The sequence below is a fragment of the Temnothorax longispinosus genome, chromosome 1, assembly GCF_030848805.1.
Source record: "Temnothorax longispinosus isolate EJ_2023e chromosome 1, Tlon_JGU_v1, whole genome shotgun sequence".
Lineage (NCBI taxonomy): Eukaryota > Metazoa > Arthropoda > Insecta > Hymenoptera > Formicidae > Temnothorax > Temnothorax longispinosus.
In genome coordinates, this window is record NC_092358.1 from 7,146,027 (window position 1) to 7,169,158 (window position 23,132).

General features: G+C 33.9%; 2 protein-coding genes and 1 long non-coding RNA gene across 4 annotated transcripts; 1 reads left to right on the top strand and 2 right to left on the bottom strand.

Moving 5' to 3' along the window:
- Nucleotides 1-5,068: 5,068 nt before the first annotated feature.
- Nucleotides 5,069-5,875, bottom strand: LOC139821170 (uncharacterized). 2 transcript variants are annotated; one of them, XR_011734205.1, is made up of 3 exons: nt 5,708-5,875; nt 5,353-5,579; nt 5,069-5,240 (listed from the first exon to the last, which is right to left on the bottom strand). It is a non-coding gene; the product is annotated as an uncharacterized lncRNA (long non-coding RNA). The 2 variants fall into 2 exon arrangements; XR_011734204.1 differs by having other exon boundaries at nt 5,353-5,582.
- Nucleotides 5,876-12,645: 6,770 nt separating this feature from the next.
- On the top strand, nt 12,646-21,098 carry Agpat1 (1-Acylglycerol-3-phosphate O-acyltransferase 1). The gene is made up of 4 exons (XM_071797651.1): nt 12,646-13,165; nt 15,815-16,130; nt 16,210-16,375; nt 16,719-21,098. The coding sequence occupies exons 1-4, from the start codon at nt 12,981-12,983 to the stop codon at nt 16,868-16,870; spliced, it is 819 nt and encodes a 272-aa protein (XP_071653752.1). The 5' UTR covers nt 12,646-12,980; the 3' UTR covers nt 16,871-21,098.
- LOC139825136 (calcyclin-binding protein) lies at nt 21,083-23,054 on the bottom strand. The gene is made up of 2 exons (XM_071797652.1): nt 22,789-23,054; nt 21,083-22,423 (listed from the first exon to the last, which is right to left on the bottom strand). The coding sequence occupies exons 1-2, from the start codon at nt 22,807-22,809 to the stop codon at nt 21,764-21,766; spliced, it is 681 nt and encodes a 226-aa protein (XP_071653753.1). The 5' UTR covers nt 22,810-23,054; the 3' UTR covers nt 21,083-21,763.
- Between the last annotated feature and the right edge of the window lie 78 nt (nt 23,055-23,132).

Genomic DNA, 23,132 nt, shown 5'->3' on the forward strand with positions numbered 1-23,132 from the left:
CAATTTTTAAGGCCTGTTCGTTTTATGTCCATTTCTAATTTTAAGAATTAGAAAACGATAATATTGATGATGACATGCATATAAAAAGTAAACCGAGATTAAAGTTAATCCATGTTGGCAGAAATAGACATTAGCTTGTTGTACAGTTCATCTTTCTTCTTTTTCTCTCGAACGTGAAAAGAAATAAAAGAGGAAAGAACTGCGCAGGAAGTTCAGCTAAAACGAACAGGCCTTTATATTGTTCCAATGTAAAAATCAGTTTACATTTTTTTTTTAGTGTGTTCAATGTTCTATTGACAAAAATTTGTCAAATTTTGAAATAATATTAAAAAATTTCCATCAGGCTCGAGAACTTTTCCCCTCAATATATGTATAATAGGTGTCTATAGTTTCCTCGACATGCCATATATTTCAGTGCTTTATACTATATTAATTAATCAATAGTCATTATATTTAGACAGAAAACATTCATCTTGGGCATGCTCTGATAAGCGTACAAATTATATATTATACTTAGATATAAGAAACGATTAAAAAGCTGTTATTCACAGATTTAAGATAAGAACAATACTAATAGAAATAGTGATAAGATTTATTGTTTTATTTCGTGGTTGTATATAAGATATATTTACCGCCCCGCTATTTCAATTCTAATAATAATGGCTGTTAACAATAACAATGATCACAAAAATTTACAAAAAAAAAATAACATTTTACAATATTGAATTTTCGTGTTTTATCTTTTAATTTTATTCCCGGAGTAATATATTATTTTCATAAAAAGTAGCTAAATTAAAATAAAGAGATATACAAACTTTAATTTACAAAATTAGTGAGATTAGATTTATTTCTTCTAGTTACTAAATTATTGATTTACCAATTTATCTTAATATATATGATACGATTAATTTAAAATAAAAATATAAAAGAGTTTATATTTAAAAAGTTGATTTTTTTAAATTCCTGCTTCTTATAAAAATTAAATAAAAATTAAATAATTATATATATAAGAATATGTGTATATAAGAATATAAAGGATAGAAGGAACGTAAATAATTATAAGATCGTTATCTTTCGGATCTAATTTAGATTAAAAATATGAAACTATTCCTGTTTATTTTTTTTTAATTAGCTTTCATGGCGAGACTAAATTTTTGTCAGTCTCTTTAATTTCGCAGACGTCTTTGAGATGTCTTATTCTTTTACTCTCCATTCGCATCAACGTGAAAATTATTTGCGTAATATGAGCGTAGACGCTATTAACAAATGCACGTGCTTAAAATAATGTCAATGACCTAGATTATCTTCAGGCACTCGTGTTATTATCGTTTTAAAGTACTATATTTATATATCAGGTATGTATTTGTACATTAATGTATTCCTACGTGAATTCTATTTTCGAATCTTTCACAGCGTATTCATTCTAATTGCCTAAATTATTGGTAGAAGAGTTTGCTCAATATAAACATTTGATTTTTATTTTATGTAGCCTAAATTTTTTTTTAAATCAACAACTTGTGAGCTTATGGACTTGCAGGCTTGATGGCAGCTATCAGATATGTCGTTTTAATCAATAATTATACGTCGAATTTGGGAACAGGCCCGTTGGCTCCTTTCGATAACTGGTAATATCTATGACAAACAACAAGATTGTTATAACAAGTGTTCTTATCTGATAGGCATGTCCGTCGATTGCTTCTCCTCTTTAAAGACTTATTGTGAAATGAAAATGTCAATACAATTATGTCATATGCATTCAATCCAGGCAATAAAAAGATCAAGGAACATGTCTGAGAATGTATGAAAGATCAGAACATTTTTTAAATATCTTGTATAATGTCATGTCACTTATATGTTCTTCTTCCATATAAAATTAGGCTTAGAAACGATTTTTAAGTTATTATTTCTTAGATTACTGCCGTTACGGGATAGTTCTCGTCTTTTGCGTTTCTCTTAAGCTTTACAACTTATACGAGATAGAGATTGCACTTGAGCCTTGAGTGTTCACTTCACGTCCTCAACACTCGTGTCTGTAACGTTTAATCGGAGAAAAAAAAACGTCTACCGTCAAGATATATTTCTCGCCTACATGATATCATTGTCATCGTCTTTGATATTACAGTCTCAGATCAAATTGCATTTGCCGAAAGGCCTAAATGAAATAGTACCTATAATGTCTCCCAATTAAAAATAATTATATAAATTATTATAATGAGATAAATATACGTGAGTATAAAAATCGACAAAATATTTTTCTGATAAATATAAATAATTATTACTTATGTAAGATGCATATATTAGATTTATTTGTTTATATATTTATTATATAGTTTATATTTTAGTAATTTTCACAATATTTACAATGTTCAGTGTCAGACACCAATTCGAAATTTCAGTTAAGCCAGTTTACCATAACAAATCAAGGATAAAGATATAAAAGAATTGTTAAAGAATAAAGATATAAAAAATAAGTTTTTCTCCAAAATTAGTAAAGCTAAACGGAACAAAATAAAAATAAGGTTAAAGTTATAAGAAACCGAATAAAATGGAGAAGTTACAAAATTAGATTATTTTAAACCCTCATTTTGGCTTTGTAGATTTTACTATTACAATTCTAACAAAATAAACGAAGTACAATCATAAACGGAAAGAGTATAAAATTTCCAAATCTTTTTTACGTTATTAATGCTCGAATTATTTTCAAAATATTTGATCGAACAGTCATATAGCCAAACATTACGGCCAGATATAACACGTCTGTTTATCACCACACCGCTAGATACGCTTCTTATAAATAATTTAAATTTTAAATGTAAAATTAATTACTGCAGAGATAAAAAAATGTGAGATCTATTTTCGTGTCATCTTTTTTACACCTGTCAATAAGAAGCTTCATGATCGTTTTATGTATAAAAAAATCTGTGATCACGATTGATCATTGCGGATACATTCTCTTATCCTCAGGCGTGACACCAACGAGCTGACGTGCCTACTTCTCTCCGACGGAATCCCGCGTACGTAGTGACCGCCGTTGTACTGCTCGACAATGAAATGTTCCGGGAAACTTTGGAGAAATTCCACTAAATTGTAATATCCAAATTGACGATATGGTATACGGGTGTTCTCCGCATCATAATAGTTTCTCTCTAGAAGCGGTACAGCTGTGGCGCCATTTCGGGAGAGCAATAACGCCTGGATAAGCTTGCGGATCTCGTCAAGATTCTGGTTGTTCATCTTTGAAATATCTGTTTGGATTTATAAAAAAAAAAACTCTTATTATCATCTCCTATCGTGAAATCAGAACGCTTATAAAATAAAATAAATGTTATATTTAATAAAATTTTAGAGAAAGTATGTTGGCAAAGGGAGCGTCTCATTTGACCACGTTGCGATTGGTCACAGCCACCCACTCACAACCCCCTGGTGCAAAGAGTTTGTCCACTGGACCAGCCAATCAGATATCTTTATTTAAAGCCCATTCTACAATAGCCGTAAAAGTATGCGTTAAGACGTAAGCAGTAAGCTATTGATTAATGGGATTTTTACAATCCAAGAATGATCGACTGTAGTTGGTCAATTTTTACTGCTTACGTCTTAATTCATACTTTTACGGCTATTGTAGAATGGGCTTTAAATCAGTCAATTGGCGACGTGGTCAATTGAATCCCACTTGTTGGTAAATTATCAATCATACGAAAGGGTAAAAAATCGATATAATTTTTTAGCGCGTTATTCTACAGGTGTACGTTCAGGAATTACGCTTAGGCGCACCTAGGTAACTCTAATGCTACACTGTAGCGTGATGTAAACTATAGCTTACAGTTAAGGTCTTGGCACATAGAAAAACTTAAGCAGTAAAACTCAAGCAGTAAGCAAATCAGCCAATCACAGTCAAGAACTTAAGGCACAGCCCTAAGCGGTAGCGAATCCATATTGTTGATTTTTTAAGCGGGGCGCACACACTTCTGCATAACGCATAATGCGTAAGTATAAGAAAATTGATTGGTCCATACACATGTGCATAAGAAAATAGACCAATCAATTTTCTTATGCTTACGCATTATGCGTTATGCAGAAGTGTGTGCTCCCCGCTTTACTGCTTAAGTTTTTTCTATGTGCCAAGGCCCTAATCTCATCTTGTGTATGTATGTATGTACATAAAATCGTCTTAAGTCTAGTGTTACATGATCACAATTTTAAACTGACCTCGCACGATCTATAGTTCGTGTCAGAATTCCATTCTATAACTTCATATACCATGTACCAAGTAAAAAAATTGGAATCAGTGTACACACATACAGGCATAAAATATATCTATTAAAATACACGCGCGCATGAAAATTATATTAAAAAATACAACGTACGTGAAAAAATTGTCATAAAAAAAATATTGTAAATAGAAATGCGTTAGATTTTTATCCTGCCACGTGTTCAATTTTTCTTACACGTCTGAAATTTGTGAGCTTCAAATTTGACTCAAAAATCCATCTTACATAAAAAATGTTTTATCGGTAGACCCTATTATTAATGTCATTTCAAAAATATTAATCTCTAGAGTTAATTCTATCAATAAAATTACTTTTTTTTACAAAAAAAAATCATTAGAATGGAACTAAAATAGAACTTAGCAAAATTTAAAGCCCGTATAATTTCAGAATATAAATCATTTATTTGTACTTAAAGACCTTTACCAATAGGCCTGTTCGTTTTAGCTGAGCTTCTTGCGCAGTTTATCTTTTCTCTTTTTCTCTCTAACGTGTTGAAGAAAAGAAAAGAAAAAAAAGAAAGAAAGATGAACCATGCGAGAAGTTCAGCTAAAACGAGCATACCTATAGATAATGCGAAATTAACAGTCAAAAAAAAGTAGAAGCAAAAATAATCTAACCTCAAAAAAGCAGGAGATCGAGAATGCGTTAGAATTTCATTGAGTTGGAAAAATTTACAAAAGCCAAAGGAAGATGTTCTTCTCGAAGGCACGAAAAAACGTGTAGGCGGAATGAAACGCTAAGCTTAAGAAAAAAAAAGGGATATACGTTCGCGGCTTTTCCACGCAAACGCACAGGCTTACGTAGAAAGCTGAAGCAACCGGCAACATGCAAAACACGGATGCAACTACTGCAACTTCCATTAAGATATCGTTTCGCAGGTTTTAGCGATTTGCGACAAATGTATCCAAGGCTCGAGGTTCACGTTCACGCGTGGGTCGGACGCACGCTGTTGGAAGTAGGTTAGGGTGGTAGCTGAAACGGAAAGATTCCAAAATTTCTTTAAGTACGGAAAAAAGAAACGCGAGCACGAGCGAAGAGAAAAGATATTAATGTTGTCTGCGAAGTTTTATCCGTTTAGTCTTACCTGGCAACGTATCTCTTTATGAAAATAAACAATTTCGAGTGCCGCGTCGTCGCCCTGCCGCGGTTGCCGGTCGCGCAATCACAATCACCGTATATCCTCGGATCTCGGAATTTTCGGATCGGATCCTTCCTTCCACCTTCTTTTTGCTTCTACCAGTCCTAAGTACTTCAAGAACGGTATATGGCGCTCTGATGATGTAAAACTTCAGCAGACCTCTATGGCGTATTCTTCTTGAAGGAGAAACGAGACGCCAACGAGTCCCCACGCAACGTCGAGAGAGGGAGGGAAAATTAGACAAAAATGTGCTTAACTTACAACCATGTTTTAAGCGGATTGATAAGACAGAGATTTCTACCTTCCTTTATCTGGCGATCGGCGAATAGCAAAAGTAGAGATTATTCAAAACTTTTGAATACGTGAAGCAGGGCTATAGCAATATCGACCTATCTCCTCGAGTCCTCACTCCTCACCGCAGCTTGCCGACGCGTTTTCTACTGAAAACTGGTGCAACACTGGTGCACAATGACACATGAGTGCAGTTTTAAGGCTTCGTTTTAAGGTCCTGTTCGAATAGGCTGAGTTTTGAGCGCGTATCGCGTCATCCAATCAAAACATCCCTTTCGATTCCGTCACAAGAATTTAATGAAAATTAGACTTGTGACGACGCGAATCATATCAGATGATCGATGATGCATATAAAAAGTAAACCGAGATTAAAGTTAATCCATATTGGTAGAAATAAACATTAGCTTGTTGTACAGTTCATCTTTCTTCTTTTTCTCTCCAACGCGAAAAGAAATAAAAGAGGAAAAAACCTGTGCAGGAAGTTCAGCTAAAACGAACAGGCCTTTATATTGTTCCAATGTAAAAATCAGTTTACATTTTTTTTTTCAGTGTGTTCAATGTTCTATTGATAAAAATTTGTCAAATTTTGAAATAATATTAAAAAAGTTGAATAATAAATTTTTTCAGATAAAAATTACGAAAGTGAAGAAATTCCCTATATAAGCTACAATTTCATTTGTCGAAATCTAGTTAATCTGTTCACTTTTGTTAAGTTTTAAGCCAATCGATTTAAGCCAATCAACTTGCAGCTCTTACAGAAAAGTAGCAGTTCATTGTTGAATTTAATTTAATTTTAATTTAAATTAAAGTGCAGAATTTTTGGGATTAAAAATGAGTTTCGAAACTTGGACACAGTTCTTGCATCGTGGACACCGGGCTTTAGCCTTGTGTCCACGATACTAGAAGTCGATCCGAGTTTTGATTTAAAGCCTTTGTGTCCACGATGCTAGAACTGCGTCCGAGTTTCGGTTTAAGCCAATCAACTTGCAGCTCTTACAGAAAAGCAGCAGTTTCATTGGCTTAAACCGAAACTCGGACTGATTTCTAGTATCGTGTACACAAGGCTTAAGGGCCAATCCAGACAAATTTGCGCGCATAGCTGCATATTATAACCACCCCAGGAGCGCCAATGCGCGTACATACAAGTGCATTGGTTTCAAAATCATATATTATTGTGTGTTCAAAATGCGCGCATTCAAATGTGTAATTAATGCAAATTGAGCATTTAATTTATAAATGACAGATTTTCATAAAATATTTAAATGAGTATAAGCTTCTGACTCATTATGAAACATTTTATTTAAATTTTTAAATTTTATATAAATTGAATTTTAAATAAATGACATTTATCATGTCAAAAATAAAGATATTCTCTAAATAAGAATTAATGTTCTTAAAAGTCATTTGGAAGTCAAGATGACGTCAAAGATGACGTCAAAAATAATCATTTTTAGAAAGTCAAGATGATATAATATATCATTCGATATGTTTTTAATGAACCATAATTTGACTTTTTTATGACTGTATTTTGACCTTTCGATGACTTTTGTCGAGAAAACACGAATCGTTCGTACTTGCAAAATAATTAAAACCTCGCAGGTATAAACATTTTACGAATTTGTGAAAATATTTCATTTTTTGAAGCATTGATTTTCCATTCAGAAGATACAGAATAAAGCTCAAAAATACAAATCTTACTAAATATTATATATGTATATATATACCTACGATATATTTAAAATCTTGTGAATAAAAAATCAGAATGCTTTAAAACATTCACATAATTCATAAAAAATAATATCTGAGGTTTTGTAAACATGGGCAATGCTTAAAAGCTGGGCACGAAGAAAAATTCTAATATAGTACAGAGTTCACTAGTTGTCCGATTAATTGGGCTCCTCTCCATCAATGATGAGCGTAGGTGCACTTTTTGGTATGCGCTTCCATAATTATATGCATTAAATGCGCATATAATGGGGGACAAATACCCGTATTTAATGCAAAGTTTAATGTACATTCAAAGCGCATATTACGCGCATTGGCGATCCAATCACATTTTATGCGCGTCCATAACAGCAAATAGCAATGCGATTGGATAATTTTCTTTATGCATATAGATCTTAATTTTCACCGTCTGAAAAATTTCATTATTGTTTCGTTTAAGTTTTTCTGAAAAAATGTTCCAATTCGTATAAAAAAATCTGAAAAATTCTGAGAAATTCTTGAAATTTTTATAGAAATTTTGATTATAATAATATAAAAAATTCTGAGACATTTTTCCACCAAGCTCGAAAACTTTTCCCCTCAATATATATAGTAGGTGTCTAGTTCCCTCGACATGCATACATTTCAGTGCTTTATACTATTAATCAATAGTCATTATATTTAGACAAAAAACATTCATCTTGGGCATGCTCTGATAAGCTTACAAATTATATATAATACTTATATTATATATTATACTTAGATATAAGAAACGATTAAAAGCTGTTATTCACAGATTTAAGATAAGAACAATACTAGAAATAGTGATAAGATTTATTGTTATATTTCGTGGTTGTATATAAGATATATTTACCCCGCTATCTATTTCAATTCTAATAATGATGGCTGTTAACAATAACAATGATCACAAGAATTTACAAAAAAAAATAATATTTTACAATATTGAATTTTTGTGTTTTATATTTTAATTTTATTCCGGGAGTAATATATTATTTTCATAAAAAGTAGCTAAATTAAAATAAAGAGATATACAAACTTTAATATTTAATATTTTCAAAATTAGTGAGATTAGATTTACTTCTTCTAGTTTCTAAATTATTGATTTACCAATTCATCTTAATATATATAATACGCTATTAATTTAAAATAAAAATATAAAAGAGATTATATTTAAAAAGTTGATTTTTTCCATTTTTTTTTTAATTCCTGCTTCTTATAAAAATTAAATAAAAATTAAATAATTATGTAGGAAGAATATGTGTAAATAAGAATATAAAGGATATAATAGAAGGAACATAAATAATTATAAGATCATTATCTTTCAGATCTAATTTAGATTAAAAATATGAAACTATTCCTGTTTATTTTTTTTTAATTAGCTTTCATGGCGAGACAATAAATTTTTGTCAGTCTCTTTAATTTCGCAGACGTCTTTGAGATGTCTTATTCTTTTACCCTCCATTCGTATCAACGTGAAAATTATTTGCGTAATATGAGCGTAGACGCTATTAACAAATGCACGTGCTTAAAATAATGTCAATGACCTGGATTATCTTCAGGCACTCGTATTATTATCGTTTTAAAGCACTTGGACAACATGAAGAATAAAGCAACGGTGAAGAACCAATCTCTTTTCGGGCCGTCACAAATAAAACTTTCAATGTCAATATATATTTTTCTTTTTTATAGGCAATTTGCTCGTAAACTTTCAATATTTTAAAACCAACATTAAGGGAGATATAAAGAGACACGCCACATAGAGCATGCAAGGTTTCATCGCAGACATCCTGAAGTTTATTAGGCTTCTTTTGTATCGATTTTGCAGGCTCGATGCATCATATATATATTTATGTGTCAGGTAAATTTGTAGTAAAGTACTCCTACGTGAATTCTAATTTCGAATCTTACACAGCGTATTCATTCTATCATATAATTGCCTAAGTTATTGGTTTAAAAGAGTTTGCTCGGTATAAACATTTGATTTTTATTTTATGTAGCTTAAATTTTTGTTTTAAATCAACTACTTGTGAGCTTATGGACTTGTAGGCTTGATGGCAGCTATCAGATATGTCGTTTTAATCAATAATTATATGTCGAATTTGGGAACAGGCCCGTTGGCCCCTTTCGGTAAGATCTATATGACAATTAACAACAAGATTGTTATAACAAGTGTTCTTATCTGATGGGCATGTCCGTCGACTGCTTCTCCTCTTTAAAGACTTATTGTGAAGTGAAAATGTCAATACAATTATGTACGTCATATACATTCAATATTCAATCCAGGCAATCAAAAGATCAAGGAACATGTCTGAGAATGTATGAAAGATCAGAACATTTTTTAAATATTTTGTATAATGTCATTCAATCCAGGCAATCAAAAGATCAAGGATCATGTCTGAGAATGTATGAAAGATCAGAACATTTTTTAAATATTTTGTATAATGTCATGTCACTTAAATGTTCTTCTTCCATATAAAATTAGGCTTAGAAACGATTTTTAAGTTATTATTTCTTAGATTATTACTGCCGTTGCGAAATAGCTCTCGTCTTTTGCGTGTCTTTTAAGCTTTATAACTTATATGAGATAGAGATTGCACTTGAGCCTTGAGTGTTCACTTCACGTCCTCAACACTCGTGTCTGTAACGTTTAATCGGAAAAAAAAAACGGTCTACCGTCAAGATATATTTCTCGCCTACATGATATCATTGTCATCGTCTTTGATATTACAGTCTCAGATCGAATTGCATTTGCCGAAAGGCCTAAATGAAATAGTACCTATAATGTCTCCCCAATTAAAAATAATTATATAAATTATTATAATGAGAGAAATATATACGTGAGTATAAAAATCGATAAAATATTTTTCTAAATAAATATTTTTCTGATAAATATAAATAATTATTACTTATATAAGATGCATATATTAGATTTTTTGTTTATATATTTATTATAATGTTTATATTTTGGTAATTTTCACAATATTTACAATGTTCAGTGTCAAGCACCAATTCGAAATTAAGCGAGTTTACAATAACAAATCAAGGATAAAGATATAAAAAAATTGTTAAAGAATAAAGATTTAAGAAATAAGTTGTTTTTCTCCGAAATTAGTGAAGCTAAACGGAACAAAACAAAAATAAGATTTAAAGTTAATAAAAAACCGAATAAAATGGAGAAGTTACAAAATTAGATTATTTTGAACCCTTATTTTGGCTTTGTAGATTTTACTATTAAAATTCTAATAAAATAAACGAAATACAATCCTAAACGAAAAGAGTATAATATTTCCAAATCTTTCTTACGTTATCAATGCTCGAATTATTTTCGAAATATTTGATCGAACAGTCATATATCAAACATTACGGCCAGATATAACACGTCTGTTTATTACCACATCGCTAGATATACGCTTCTTTTAAATAATTTAAATTTTAAATGTAAAATTAATTACTGGAGATAAAAAAATGTGAGATCTATTTTTGTCATCTTTTTTACACCTGTCAACAAGAAACTTCGTGATCGTTTTATGTAATCTGTGATCACGATTGATCATTGCGGATACGTACGCATATACATACATACGTGCGGATACGTACGCATCTGAAAAATATTTGAACAAAGAAAAATCGATATTCCCCTTTTCCGTCTTATCTGCATGATGGTTAAGTGCGATCGGAATGTCGCTTTTCCAATTAATATTTGTGGGTGTGAAGTATAGCTAAGGTGCAATTAAGAATTATATAATTACTTAATTAATTAAATATTGATAATTGATTAATATATATATTAAATTATGCATCCACTCTTAAGAAAAGGCATGTTACTTGAGTGAATAACTGCATCAAGATAATCAAAATCTGTATATATAATAACAGGCTCTGTCACTTATGAGTTGTTAAAACACGGCTGACATATAATATGGGGCCTGTTTATCGTTACATCGCCAGATACGCTTCTTTTGAATAATTTAAAACGTAAAATAAATTACTGCAGAGATAAAAAAAATGTGAGATCTGTTTTCGTGTCCTTTTTACACCTGTCAATAAGAAACCTGTCATGATCGTTTTATGTACAAAAAAAATCTGTGATCACGATTGATCATTGCGGATACGTACGCATCTGAAAAATATTTGAACAAAGAAAAATCAATATTGCTCCCTTCCGTCTTATCTGATGATTGTGCGATCGGAATGTCGTTTTTCCAATCAATATTTGTGGGTGTAAAGTTTAGCTAAGGTGCTAAATTATGCATCCACTCTTAAGAAAAGACATGTTACTTGAGGGAATAACTACAGTTATTCACTCAAGTAACATATGCCTTTTCTTAAGAGTGGATACATAATTTAATATATTAATCAATTATCAATATTTAATTAATTAAGTAATTATATCATTCTTGAGTGAATAACTGCAAACGTATATTTCTTTAGCGTTTATATGCAAATAATGTAACTGCCAGTTCCATTTTTGTACAGAAGAAGCGAGGATAAAAGTAATATCTTTGTTTTGCAACAAAACAGGCAACGATTTCAGTGTACATTTATGACATTCGTGTAATATTAACGTTAATAAGTTTAGGGAGAATAAATATAGCGCGCACTTTGTAGCGTCTATATGCAAAATAGATACAGGTAAAAAGAGAATATACATATATATAAACTTTGACCTCAGCTCTTGCTGAATGCAACAATAATTTGTGCTGCATGCTATTGTGCTGCAGGTGATGTCATCATTTGCATAACATTAACAATTAAGTTTCAAAAGTAATTAAGAGGACGGAGAGTAGTTAAGAACATTAAATTATAATATCATCTCTTTTATAAATATTGATTTTGCGAAAACGTCCTTCGCGTTATTCTCTCTAAACTTCCTTAATTACTTTACTCCAATTCTTAGACCTAGAAAAAGATAAAAAGCAAGTTAAATCGAGATCAGAGTTAATCCGCATTGATAAAAATAAATATTAGAGAAGCACGATTTAAACGTTCAATTGCGCTTTAAACAGGCATTGTTTATCGCGTTCGACGATACCAATGTACAGAAACAATATTTAATATTCATTAGTGAAATACGTTTGCTCCAATGTGTCATGCCGCTCAACAACGAAAAAAATTGGCGACCCCGCTTGCCGCGCGAGGCCGGGGATCGCGGCTAGTAGGGGTAGAATAGAACACGCCGAGGGGGTCTCTCTCTCCCCCTTGGCAAACGGCGCGGCCCGTATATTTAACGTTCGCCGCGCGGACGGCTGAGACGGCAGTGCTCCGCTTGCGCAGCAGCGTGTTACGTCGCGGCAGAGCTCCCGTCCGAAGGGACACCCGTCGTCGGAAGCCCCCCCCGGGACAAAGCCTCTCTCTCCATCTATCTCTCCGGGGCGAGGAAGCGGCGAGCGAGCTCTCCCGTCTGCGGTCGTCGATAATAAAAAGGTCGCGTGAGCGAGGTAATCGTCGCGGCGGGCCGCCGAAAGTAAAGGAAGTGGAGGAATAAAAACACAGGGGAAGGAGAGCGGAAGGAGTTCGCGTGCACATCAGGGAATTCGTCGTCCTCGCGGCCGCCGAAGATGCCTCCGTCGTGCTTCGAGGTGATCCTCGTCGGCTTCATCCTCGTGCTGCCGTTCCTGTACGAGACCAGCCGCACCTTCCGCTACTACTTCAAGTTCCTCATCTACTACGGCATCGTGATGGTGAACGCGGTCCTCCTCATGCCCGTCATCTCGCTGCGGCCCGGCAACGTCAAGAATTTCCTGTTAGTAGTCTACCATCAGTGTCTACCCGACGATCGATCGATATTGTTATGTTGCCGTCATACCGCGCGCGCGGCCCACTCGTCTCTCTTTCTCTTTCTGTCTCTTTCTCTCTCGCGCGCCCCGTTCTCCAAAGCTCCGATTAATTTCTCGCCCCGTAAGTATTTACGGCAGTCACCACCTTCTCGCGCCTCTTTTTGTTTTTTTCCAGAGCTTGACAGGACAGGCGTCGCGGCGGAGACCGCCGGGACGGCCAGGGGAATTTATTGACCGGCGCTCGCTGCTTGTTCAGTGGGTGGCGGTGATGATAATGGTGGTGGTGGTGGTGATGGTGGTGCCGGCGCGGTGTTTGTGGTTGTTGCTGGCGAGTACCGCAGCGATGAGCGGCGACAATTCCTGGAGACGGGGAGCAGGGGGGAAGGATTTAAACTTGTTGTGCTGTCTCGTACGGAGCTGTGTGTCGCGTATGGGAGAAAATAAGCCGCTTCCCATAACAATGGCAGCACTCCGCCACAAATAAAATGACAAATGTCCGACGAGCGATGATACTCGTAGTCATCGCCACGTAGGGACAGCCGTGGCGAAAAGTCGCCCAAGCGCGTGAGAGTAATTACATTGAGGGATGGCGGGGAGATCACTTCTCGGATCAGCGACACTCCCGACAGTAACGACTCTGCTATATTTAGCTTGTTGACATTGAATATTTTTGCTAACTGTCAGTACGCTCGGAAATATCCGAACATTTGGGTAATTGTACCACTTTGTACTGTCCAAATATCAACATTGAACCTATTAGAATTTACATATGTGTATACAAATTAGCAAAATAGAAACTGATTGTTAATTAAAGGGAGTAATTATAGTGAAAAGAGAATAGGGACGATTTTTAAAACCACGCAATGTTTCACTTGACATTAAAATTTTTTAAAACACTAGATGTAAGTTTAAATATTTTAAATCAATTAATTGTATTAAAATTTGTATAATACACGCTAACAGCATTAATATTTATTAATTAGGCGGAGTAACTTAGGAGGGGAAAGAGTAAATTTTGAAATATTTCGATATAATTGCTTTCCATTTACACTCAAGTGATCTGAGTCACTCACGGTTATGTGAGTATTTTTATACTCAGGTAAGATAAGTCATTTTTTGTACTTACCTGCTTATTTTGGTGACAAAGCTATCGCGTAACAATACAGATTCGTAGCCCCACTTTTAATGTGAGTCTATTAGATTCATTAAAACACACGGTCTTGATTGTGGATAAAAACTCAGTTGAATCTCACTTGCCAGCATGCAAAAAGAACGTGCATTCAAATGAGTTACGACGTCACAAGTGAGGATTATCTGAGTTTTAATGTATAAATGGAAAGCAACTATTGACACTTATAAATCTCTTTAAAGCGCCAATTATTGTAAATTTGAATTTTTTTTAAGTATGATCCCTTAACAGAATTGTGTCGATAGCTCTATTTCTAGTTAGTTTAATGTCGGTTTTGTTAAAATTATTTCTTTTTAAAATCTTCCGTGTAAGTATATTTCATCAAATTGTTTTGTATTTTCCATGTCTATGTAAAATGAAAAAAAAGGCAGAAAAATGGCATTTATTTTTCAAAACGCGTAAATCACCGAACGAATCCTGATGCATTTTTTATGTGAGTTCCTTGAATCATAGGTGCATATACCGATCGACGATCTTGGTAGAGAATAAATACATAGTATTTTTGCATATAAAATTCTAAAGAGTTTTTCTAGCCTTTTAACACTTAAAGAATTCTAAAGAGCTCAATATACGTACGGTATAAGTGAGGTTCTCGATAAGTATTTTATCGCCTTGACTCATATCTTTGAAATTAAGTGAGTGAGAGAGAGAGAGAGAGACATGCCGCAGCATTGGACATCCATAGTTCATACTTAAAAAGTTAACCACTTAAAGGATTATTTTTTTTTCTCAAAACTTTGATCAGAAATGTGATCTCTCTCGTGTTGACTTATTCATATATTAACTTATTTTAATTGCATATTATGGCTGCGTTCGCTTTGAGCGCTTTCGTGCTGAAAGCGTCAGTCTATCTTTATTACTCATTACATGTTGAAAAAAGATAGAGTGATGCTTTTAGCACGAAAGCGTCCAAAACAAACGCAGCCTATGAATTATATATTCTTAAGTAGGATTCTTTAGAATGCTGATGTAACTCTTTTGTAAAAATACATTTGCGTTCCAAAAAATGCAAAAAAAAAATAAAATTATGATAGTTTGCACACTTTATGCACGATTATATTATGATTTTCTACGCGATTTTTAATAATATACGAAATCGTGTTTAGACGAGCGAAAAATAAAATAAACATTTATCTTATCTCATAACACACGCGTAAGATAAAATCGAAATATCTGAAGAACAAACTAAGCACTTTTTATCTTCAGACAGTTAATTTGTTATAAAATTGTATATTAATTATACTTTTATCACAATTAATATACAATTAAAAGCTATAGCATCTGTAAATGTGCTTGAACTTGACGAAAATTAGGAAGATTCTCCTGTTTATTTTCTTGTCCGCGTTCAAATTATTAAAAAAATGCCCGATTGTTGCTTCATTAAGTTGTATTTATGCTAAAAGATGTTTTCTTTTTCTTCTTGCAGGCTGGCATCGTCGTTATGCCATCACATAAGTGCTCTGCTAGGTCTGCGATGGGAGCTGCGAGGAAGGGAGCACTTGGAGAAGAACAGGGCATGTATAATCGTGGCGAACCACCAGAGCTCGCTAGACATCTTGGGGATGTTCGATCTCTGGCCGGTGATGGACAAGTGCACCGTCGTTGCCAAGAAGGAAATCTTCTATGCATGGCCGGTCGGCCTGGCCGCGTGGTTGTGCGGCCTGATTTTCATCGACAGAATGAACTCCGAAAAAGCGCGATCCGCCCTCAACACCGCCACGAAGGAGATCACGGAGAAGAAGGTAGAAGAAGGTCGCGCGTGAATTGTGTTTGGCCACCATTCGCTTTCTATTATACGCTTTTCATCACGACGCTTTGTAGATCAAGCTGTGGATATTCCCCGAGGGCACCAGGCACAACACCGGTGAGATACATCCGTTTAAGAAGGGTGCCTTCCACGTCGCGATCAGGTCGCAGTTACCCATACTACCAGTTGTATTCTCCTCTTATTATTTCTTATCCGCGGAAGAGAAAAGATTTGACTCCGGTAAGTAATTGTGAGGCTATAAAAAATACAGAAGCTCGAAAAATATTTAAAAAATGAAAAAGAAATTCTTATAGAAACTTTAAATCTTGAAGAATTAAATTTTAAAGGTATAGGTCGGTAATAACTTTGTTAATTTTAAGAATTTTCAATTTTCAAAGACCTTATTTGCATTTTAGTAAATTATAAATCGTATGAAAAAATTAATTATTAAAATTTAGCAATGACTTACAATAGAATAACAGAATTGCCCCTCTATAGAAAGAGACCTGTGAAAATAATTTCTTTAATTACTTGAAAATTGCACGAGATTATCAGAAGTAGTTTAAAATCGACTTAATTAAAGGACACATCCTCGTGACGACATTGCCGCCCATCTCAACCGAGGGACTCAGTACGGACAACGTGGAAGAATTAATAGAAAAAACGCGAAGCGCCATGAGTGAGGTGTTTCACGCGACGAGTCGCGAGATTCAACAGTCCCTTTCTGTCCGGTAAGACGTACATCGAATGATCATTATTGGACTATAACGAGAACGAGCTCGTCTTACATAAGCGAGCGAGTAAGTTTACTTCTTTACAAGAGTATTAGCGAATAAGCCTCCACGCGGGAACCAAAGACTAAGCGTCCGATTGTTAACGTTCTCTTATTGTATATTATTGATAATATGATATAATATCTTAATTTATATTTTAATATGTCTCCAAAACTCAGAGAAAGTGGATAGCGATTTTATACGATACACCCGTATCTACATTCTTCTTTTTTCTTAATTTTTTTATTCATTGCATAAATCGCGCGAGAACGTAGACGGTTCTTCACTATTCGTAATTAAGTAATCGAGTAATTTTTATTGTTGATGTACAATACATCATTTGCGATACACGAAAGTTTGGACGAATTGATTACTGCGTAGAACGAACGTTTTAGTTCAGAGATATGCGTTTTAAAGCGAAAGGGAAAAAAATGCGTATGATAAAATAAGTATACAATCGGAAGAGTTATATGCGTCGCTGAAAAATTATAAACCTTGTTTCTTAATTAATTAGACGTAATTTGAAGAAACCGCATACATGAAGTATATGGTACATACTCTTTATCGTGAACGCGAAGAGAGCGAAAAAGAAAAGGAAAAACTTTCGAATGTATATCATGATTTTTCATAGAGTTACGGGTTGTAAATATGATTCGTTAATTAGAATGCATTTTTGCATAAATTGTGAAAACATTACTAACGTTTATACTTAACTTTGTACTAAATTCCATTAGATATATTTTGCTATGTATAAGATACGCTTGTATGTACATTCCCACTCGTCTGTTTTATGCTTCCACTCGTTTCCGTATGATTATCTGTAAAGGGATTAAGATACATATGATCATAGGAGAAATGCACTTTAATTTTAAATGTCTAAAAGAGAGAAAAAATTTCGACGTTCTTTCAGAGTGATTTTCTGAATGTATATTTTCTCGTGAAATTTAACTTCGGTTGTTGATTGACTGGTCATTGTAAATCGAGATAATTGTTCATAATCGAGATGATAAGAGAAATAATATTTTAATCGGAAGATAATGTATTAAATTTGAAGCACATTGTGCTGCAGTGTATCATATGTTTCACGATTAGTTATAATTGCGATATCGCGATAAAATAGTCGTGATCGACGCGTCCTAGGTAGCAGAGTGACGTCAAATCACGTATTAATTCCGTCTTAATGACGTCCTCTAACGTCATTAAGACGTCTTTAGACGTCATCTTGCTAACTGGGGTGGTAATCTTTTCGACATTAAATTTTAATCCTTAGACATTCCTCGAATGATCTACTGCACGTTTAAATAGTACTCGTAATATGGACGAAATGCGATATCCTATAATTAAGGTAATATCTTCTTTTACTTTATTTTCCAAATTGTGTTCAGTTTAGCGTAGTTTACGTGATGCTTTTCTGTTAATAACCTGTCGCGGCAGTTTAATGCAACTAGCACCACAATGATAGCTGACAATTAAAAATCTAGTTGACAAAAAAAAAGTATTACGCAAACTACGCTGATATTTTTCTTCCAAGAGTCATTGCTAGGATTCAGAATATATATGCTACCACAAATATATTCACTGGGCACGTGTCTCGGTTTCCGATATTATAAAGAAAAAAACGAATGAGTTTGTTGCAGAATCATAAACGCTTGCTCACAGCCGCAAATTCTAGCTATCGCGTACTAACGTACTTTATAACGTTATAACTAACGTACTAACGATCGTTCTAACTAACGTTCAACCATTCAATCGTTTGCGCGACTTCCGCATCTGTGGTACCGTTTACGTTCTGCATCAAATATAAATTTTCTTGTAAGCTGCAACGGTCATACGATACTTAGCACAATCTGAACAATGCTATAATCGTTTTTGTTTAGCTGTTAAAGCGAGAGTAGTGCACTTTCGCATTGACTTTCAACAGCTTCCTGTAATTTTTAAATGGGTATATTCAAGTAAACTTCTGCTTAAGTGTCCCAGATAGCAAAACGAGTGTGCAAAAATATGCAAACCTATTGTTGAAAACAATTTATATGTATTGTTGCCACAAACATTGCGTAAACATGAAAAAAAAAACTTTAATATGACATACAAATTACAAACGTTTTGGTCTTACTTTTAGATCTCTTCAGTGTCATACATAATAATTAAAGTTAAGATCGAGTTGCGTAAAACACATAAGATAGAGTGTCGATGTGTTCTTTAAACCAATGGTCAAGGTGTAAATTTGGTTAACAAGATCGACTAATGGCATATCGCGAAATCGACTGCTACCAAAGTACCAAAGTCAACCTCGCATTAATAGTGTCTGAATTCGATATGAGTCGATGTTTTCTGTCTAATCCTCGCTTTAACACTGGCGTCTCGCTCTTATTTGCCTTATTATTAATTTGATATCTTGATATTATCGATTGTATAGCTTAAGAGCGATTTTCTTGTTTCTATTAAATAAACTGTTGTTTGAAACAAATTCAATATTGACGCTGAGCATTTGCGGGCGCAGCTTTACATGCTATTTGCGCAAACACTCGTCACGAGTTTACGCACATATTTCGTAAATATGACAGGTGTTTTGCTATCTGGGATATATTATACAAATACAGATATTTTAAGATTTCAATTACCTCGATCAGTCGAATGTTCTACAACGCATTCAAAAAGTCACACACACGAGCGACCTATGTACAAAAATCGATCAAATTTCAAAATTTATGTTACGATGACAGTGTTATGTCCATATTATATGTATGTTAATCTATTCGGAAAATTATTAATCTTGTTTATAAATTCTTTTTATAAAATTCTTTGAATTTCCGCGCTACGCGATTCACATTAACGTGATCGTACACGATCCTAACCGGCTGGTTATTTTTAAATGCGTAACATGAATTGAGTTGTGTTACTTTAAGAATGTGAACGACTCATTTAACGAAATATGTATCCTTTTAAGAATCGTTTTTAGATTAAGACTTCGCGTACACTCTTCTCGTTGCGGCTGTTATATGTTACTATATTATTATATGAGATATTCGTCATGAGAGATGATTAAGCTGCAGGAATATTTTTATATCATGACCAAAATGAATCGAGATATGTGGCCATTGCGAAATATATATATAATCTTGTTTATCGGATACTTCTTAGTCAAAAAGACGTCTCGGACGTCAATTTCGATAACAACGTATCAATACATGAAAGCATCGCGACATCGACATCCGATAAAGAAACGTAATTTATGAAGAATGCTATTTGGAATTTCGAGATCTCGTGTTAATCGATCATATAGTTGCAATTAAGTAAACGGAACACTTTCGAACGAATCGGTCGCGTTAGAGTGTTATCTTCCTGATTGATTAAAAAAACGCACAATTTTCAATCGTACGCTGTTAACGCTGCGTTTAACATACGATTTCTAGTATAATCGAATAATGTTTCGTGCATAAATAAAAATAGACAATTTGGAGTGAAGTTTTTGCAACTTAGAAACTAAAAAAAAATCTTTCTTTTTCGAATCTTCAAGTAATGTGTCGACGTCTATCCTTCTTCTCGAGAATAGCATAAGTTTCATTATCGATTTATCAGCATGTACCACTTAATTATGTAAATGCGATTAATTGCAGATACGTATGGAACATCTGTGATTCATTGTAAATTACTTAAAAACATCTTAACGATGCTACTACATTTAACCAGAACGTCGTCCATCAAAGATTTATCGTCTCAGTGCCAATTTGCAAAAAAAAAAACACGATAGTTTCATAGGCAACGCATCATTCCATTCTTACCTTAGTAGACGCGGAACTGTAGATTTGAGGTTTTTTTTAACTGCAAATGTCTCGATCGTTTTATGAGAGAACGTTATGTAAAACTAGCGTAGCTTATTACTTATATTCCAAAGAGTTTTGTACTTGGGCTGTGCATTTGTCATGATGTAATATTAATATAAATCAATTGACCATGGTATTCGATTGAACACTTAATGAACGTTAAACGACATCGCAAACAGGATTCAACGAACTGTTGCATCTAGGTCATACAAGTCCTTTATTTATCTGCGAAGCGCGATCCACAGTTGATCGAGCTTATCAAGAATGTTTTGTATATTATATCGATAACAATCACGATGTAAATTAAAGAATGGTTTGCGAAGTTCAAGAGCAGATAATAAAGATATCTGTTTTTAGTTAATTGAAGCACGTTGTTTTATTGATTTCTCCAATGACACACAATAGATGTATAATAATTAATAATCCGTCGAAAATGCAAATGCATGTATTTAGCAATTATTAGCGCAATATGCACATATTTTTTCCCATACAATAGTTCAATATCAGTGCTGTGACAATGGTGTAACTTTTCTTAAACAACAAAATGATATTTATTTACACTCATCCGCAATCATAAGCATGGCACAAAAAATTAAACATTTCATAATTAAATCAAATTAAAATATAATTCTTTAAAAACATTAATAAATATGAAACTTTGACCGATAAGTGGATTTTCACAACTAAATATGCCATCTTCGGTCAGGCTGGTATTATAATTTAAAAATGATATATTCATAAATCGTGTAAATGCTTACAAAATTTAGATATTTAAATTTTTATGTTATTTTCTTTAACTATGCAATTAGATCTTAAACAATTTTCTTTAAACACTTTAAAATTAAAAACTAATACCTAGTTACACCAATGTCGTTTATTTACTCTTTTTACAACAAAGAAAAGATAAACCGTATGATTTTCTATACTCTCATTATCTGAGCGTTCCTCTAAAATTTATATTACACTTTCCTAATGTATAAAAAAAGTTATACATAAAACATATCGAGATCATAGCTAGATCGGTACCAAAATTACAAGTCCAAAGCCGCGCCGTTTCTCTGTTTCTCCTGGTTCTCGGTCCACGCCTTCGCTATCGTTTTCTTCATTTCATCGTCGCCATCCTGATACATCTTCTTCATGAGATTCATCAGGCTGGCGCTGGGATCGTTATCCTCACCCAGCTCGGGCATGGACGGCGACTTTGCATCCTTGATTCTCTTCTCCACCAACGTGACGTGCGACCAATCTCGGGCAATCTTTTTCGCGAGCAACACGACGACCATATCGGTCTTCACTTTAAAGGTACTCTTCTCGGTGTCAATCTCCGCGCACAGATTATTGATCGGCAAGTGATAATTTTTGTTGTCCAGACCGAATACGCGCAGATCCAGAGATCTCTCTGTAAAGTCACAGACAATGGCTTCCTTGGGCAGCTGGTGAACGTTGTTGAGCGTTATGTAGATCTTCATTGTCGTGCTCGTCTGGTCCCACCCATAGTTGTTCAATTTTACCTCGTAGCACTTTTGGGCAGCATTGAGTGAAGGCGCTGTCACCTTGACAGACGTATCTTTCTGTTCCAACTTTGTCATTGCCATCTGCAGTTTCCTTATTTCCAGCATCAATATATCTTTGTTTCGTTGTCTATTAGCCTTCTCGAGTAAGCTGTTGAGCTCCTCAATATCTAATCTCATCTGTGGGGAAAAAAATTACACAGTTTGATAAAATACTTTATCCAGCAAAGAAATGTGATTAATTAATTATATTAATTTGCAAGAACCTTCAAAAAGTCTTTCTTCTCATACTTAAAAATTTCAACTCATATATTAGTAAATTTTTTAAAACATTTTTTTCATGCATATATTATGGATATAAATTATTCCGAAGAATTTCTCAATTGTGTCGGAAAGTGAATAATTGTGCATCATAGCATTATCGTAATACGTCAAAATTAGGTTATAATTATTTCTTCTTCTAAAAATGAGCATAAATAGGATTTTATATGCATAAAGTGTAAAAAAAGTATAACTGAAAATTGACAATAACGATAAATATTCACCTCGTCGGCCTTTGTTGCCATTGTTGATTTTAGAGCGTCACTGAATTGTGCAACAAATGTCACAAATTTTTACACGACAGCGGGATGCAACGGATGTAACCGGTGCAGGTGTCCAGACTCGAGAGACTTTTCAACGCAGGCAGGATGTAAGTAAGAGCCCGTAGAACGAACCTATTCGAATCTTCCAGAGCCTTCCCTAGTTACAAAGAGATATACACATTCGGGCGATTCGGCGACAAGTGCTTGGTTCCGTAGCTGCACTATGCCCTAAGTTTTGCACTCGATATGAGATAGCTATATGTTTAAGCGTTTGAGCTCAGTCACAATGAGAAAAATAAGGAATA

Excerpts from the sequence above, each read along its gene's own strand:
- Agpat1 (XM_071797651.1), top strand. The coding sequence starts at position 12,981 with ATGCCTCCGTCGTGCTTCGAGGTGATCCTCGTCGGCTTCATCCTCGTG. Across the intron at positions 13,166-15,814 it reads GGCAACGTCAAGAATTTCCT|GCTGGCATCGTCGTTATGCC; the intron begins GTTAGTAGTCTA and ends TTCTTCTTGCAG. Across the intron at positions 16,131-16,209 it reads AGGAGATCACGGAGAAGAAG|ATCAAGCTGTGGATATTCCC; the intron begins GTAGAAGAAGGT and ends GACGCTTTGTAG.
- LOC139825136 (XM_071797652.1), bottom strand. The coding sequence starts at position 22,809 with ATGGCAACAAAGGCCGACGAG. Across the intron at positions 22,424-22,788 it reads TGGCAACAAAGGCCGACGAG|ATGAGATTAGATATTGAGGA; the intron begins GTGAATATTTAT and ends TTTTCCCCACAG.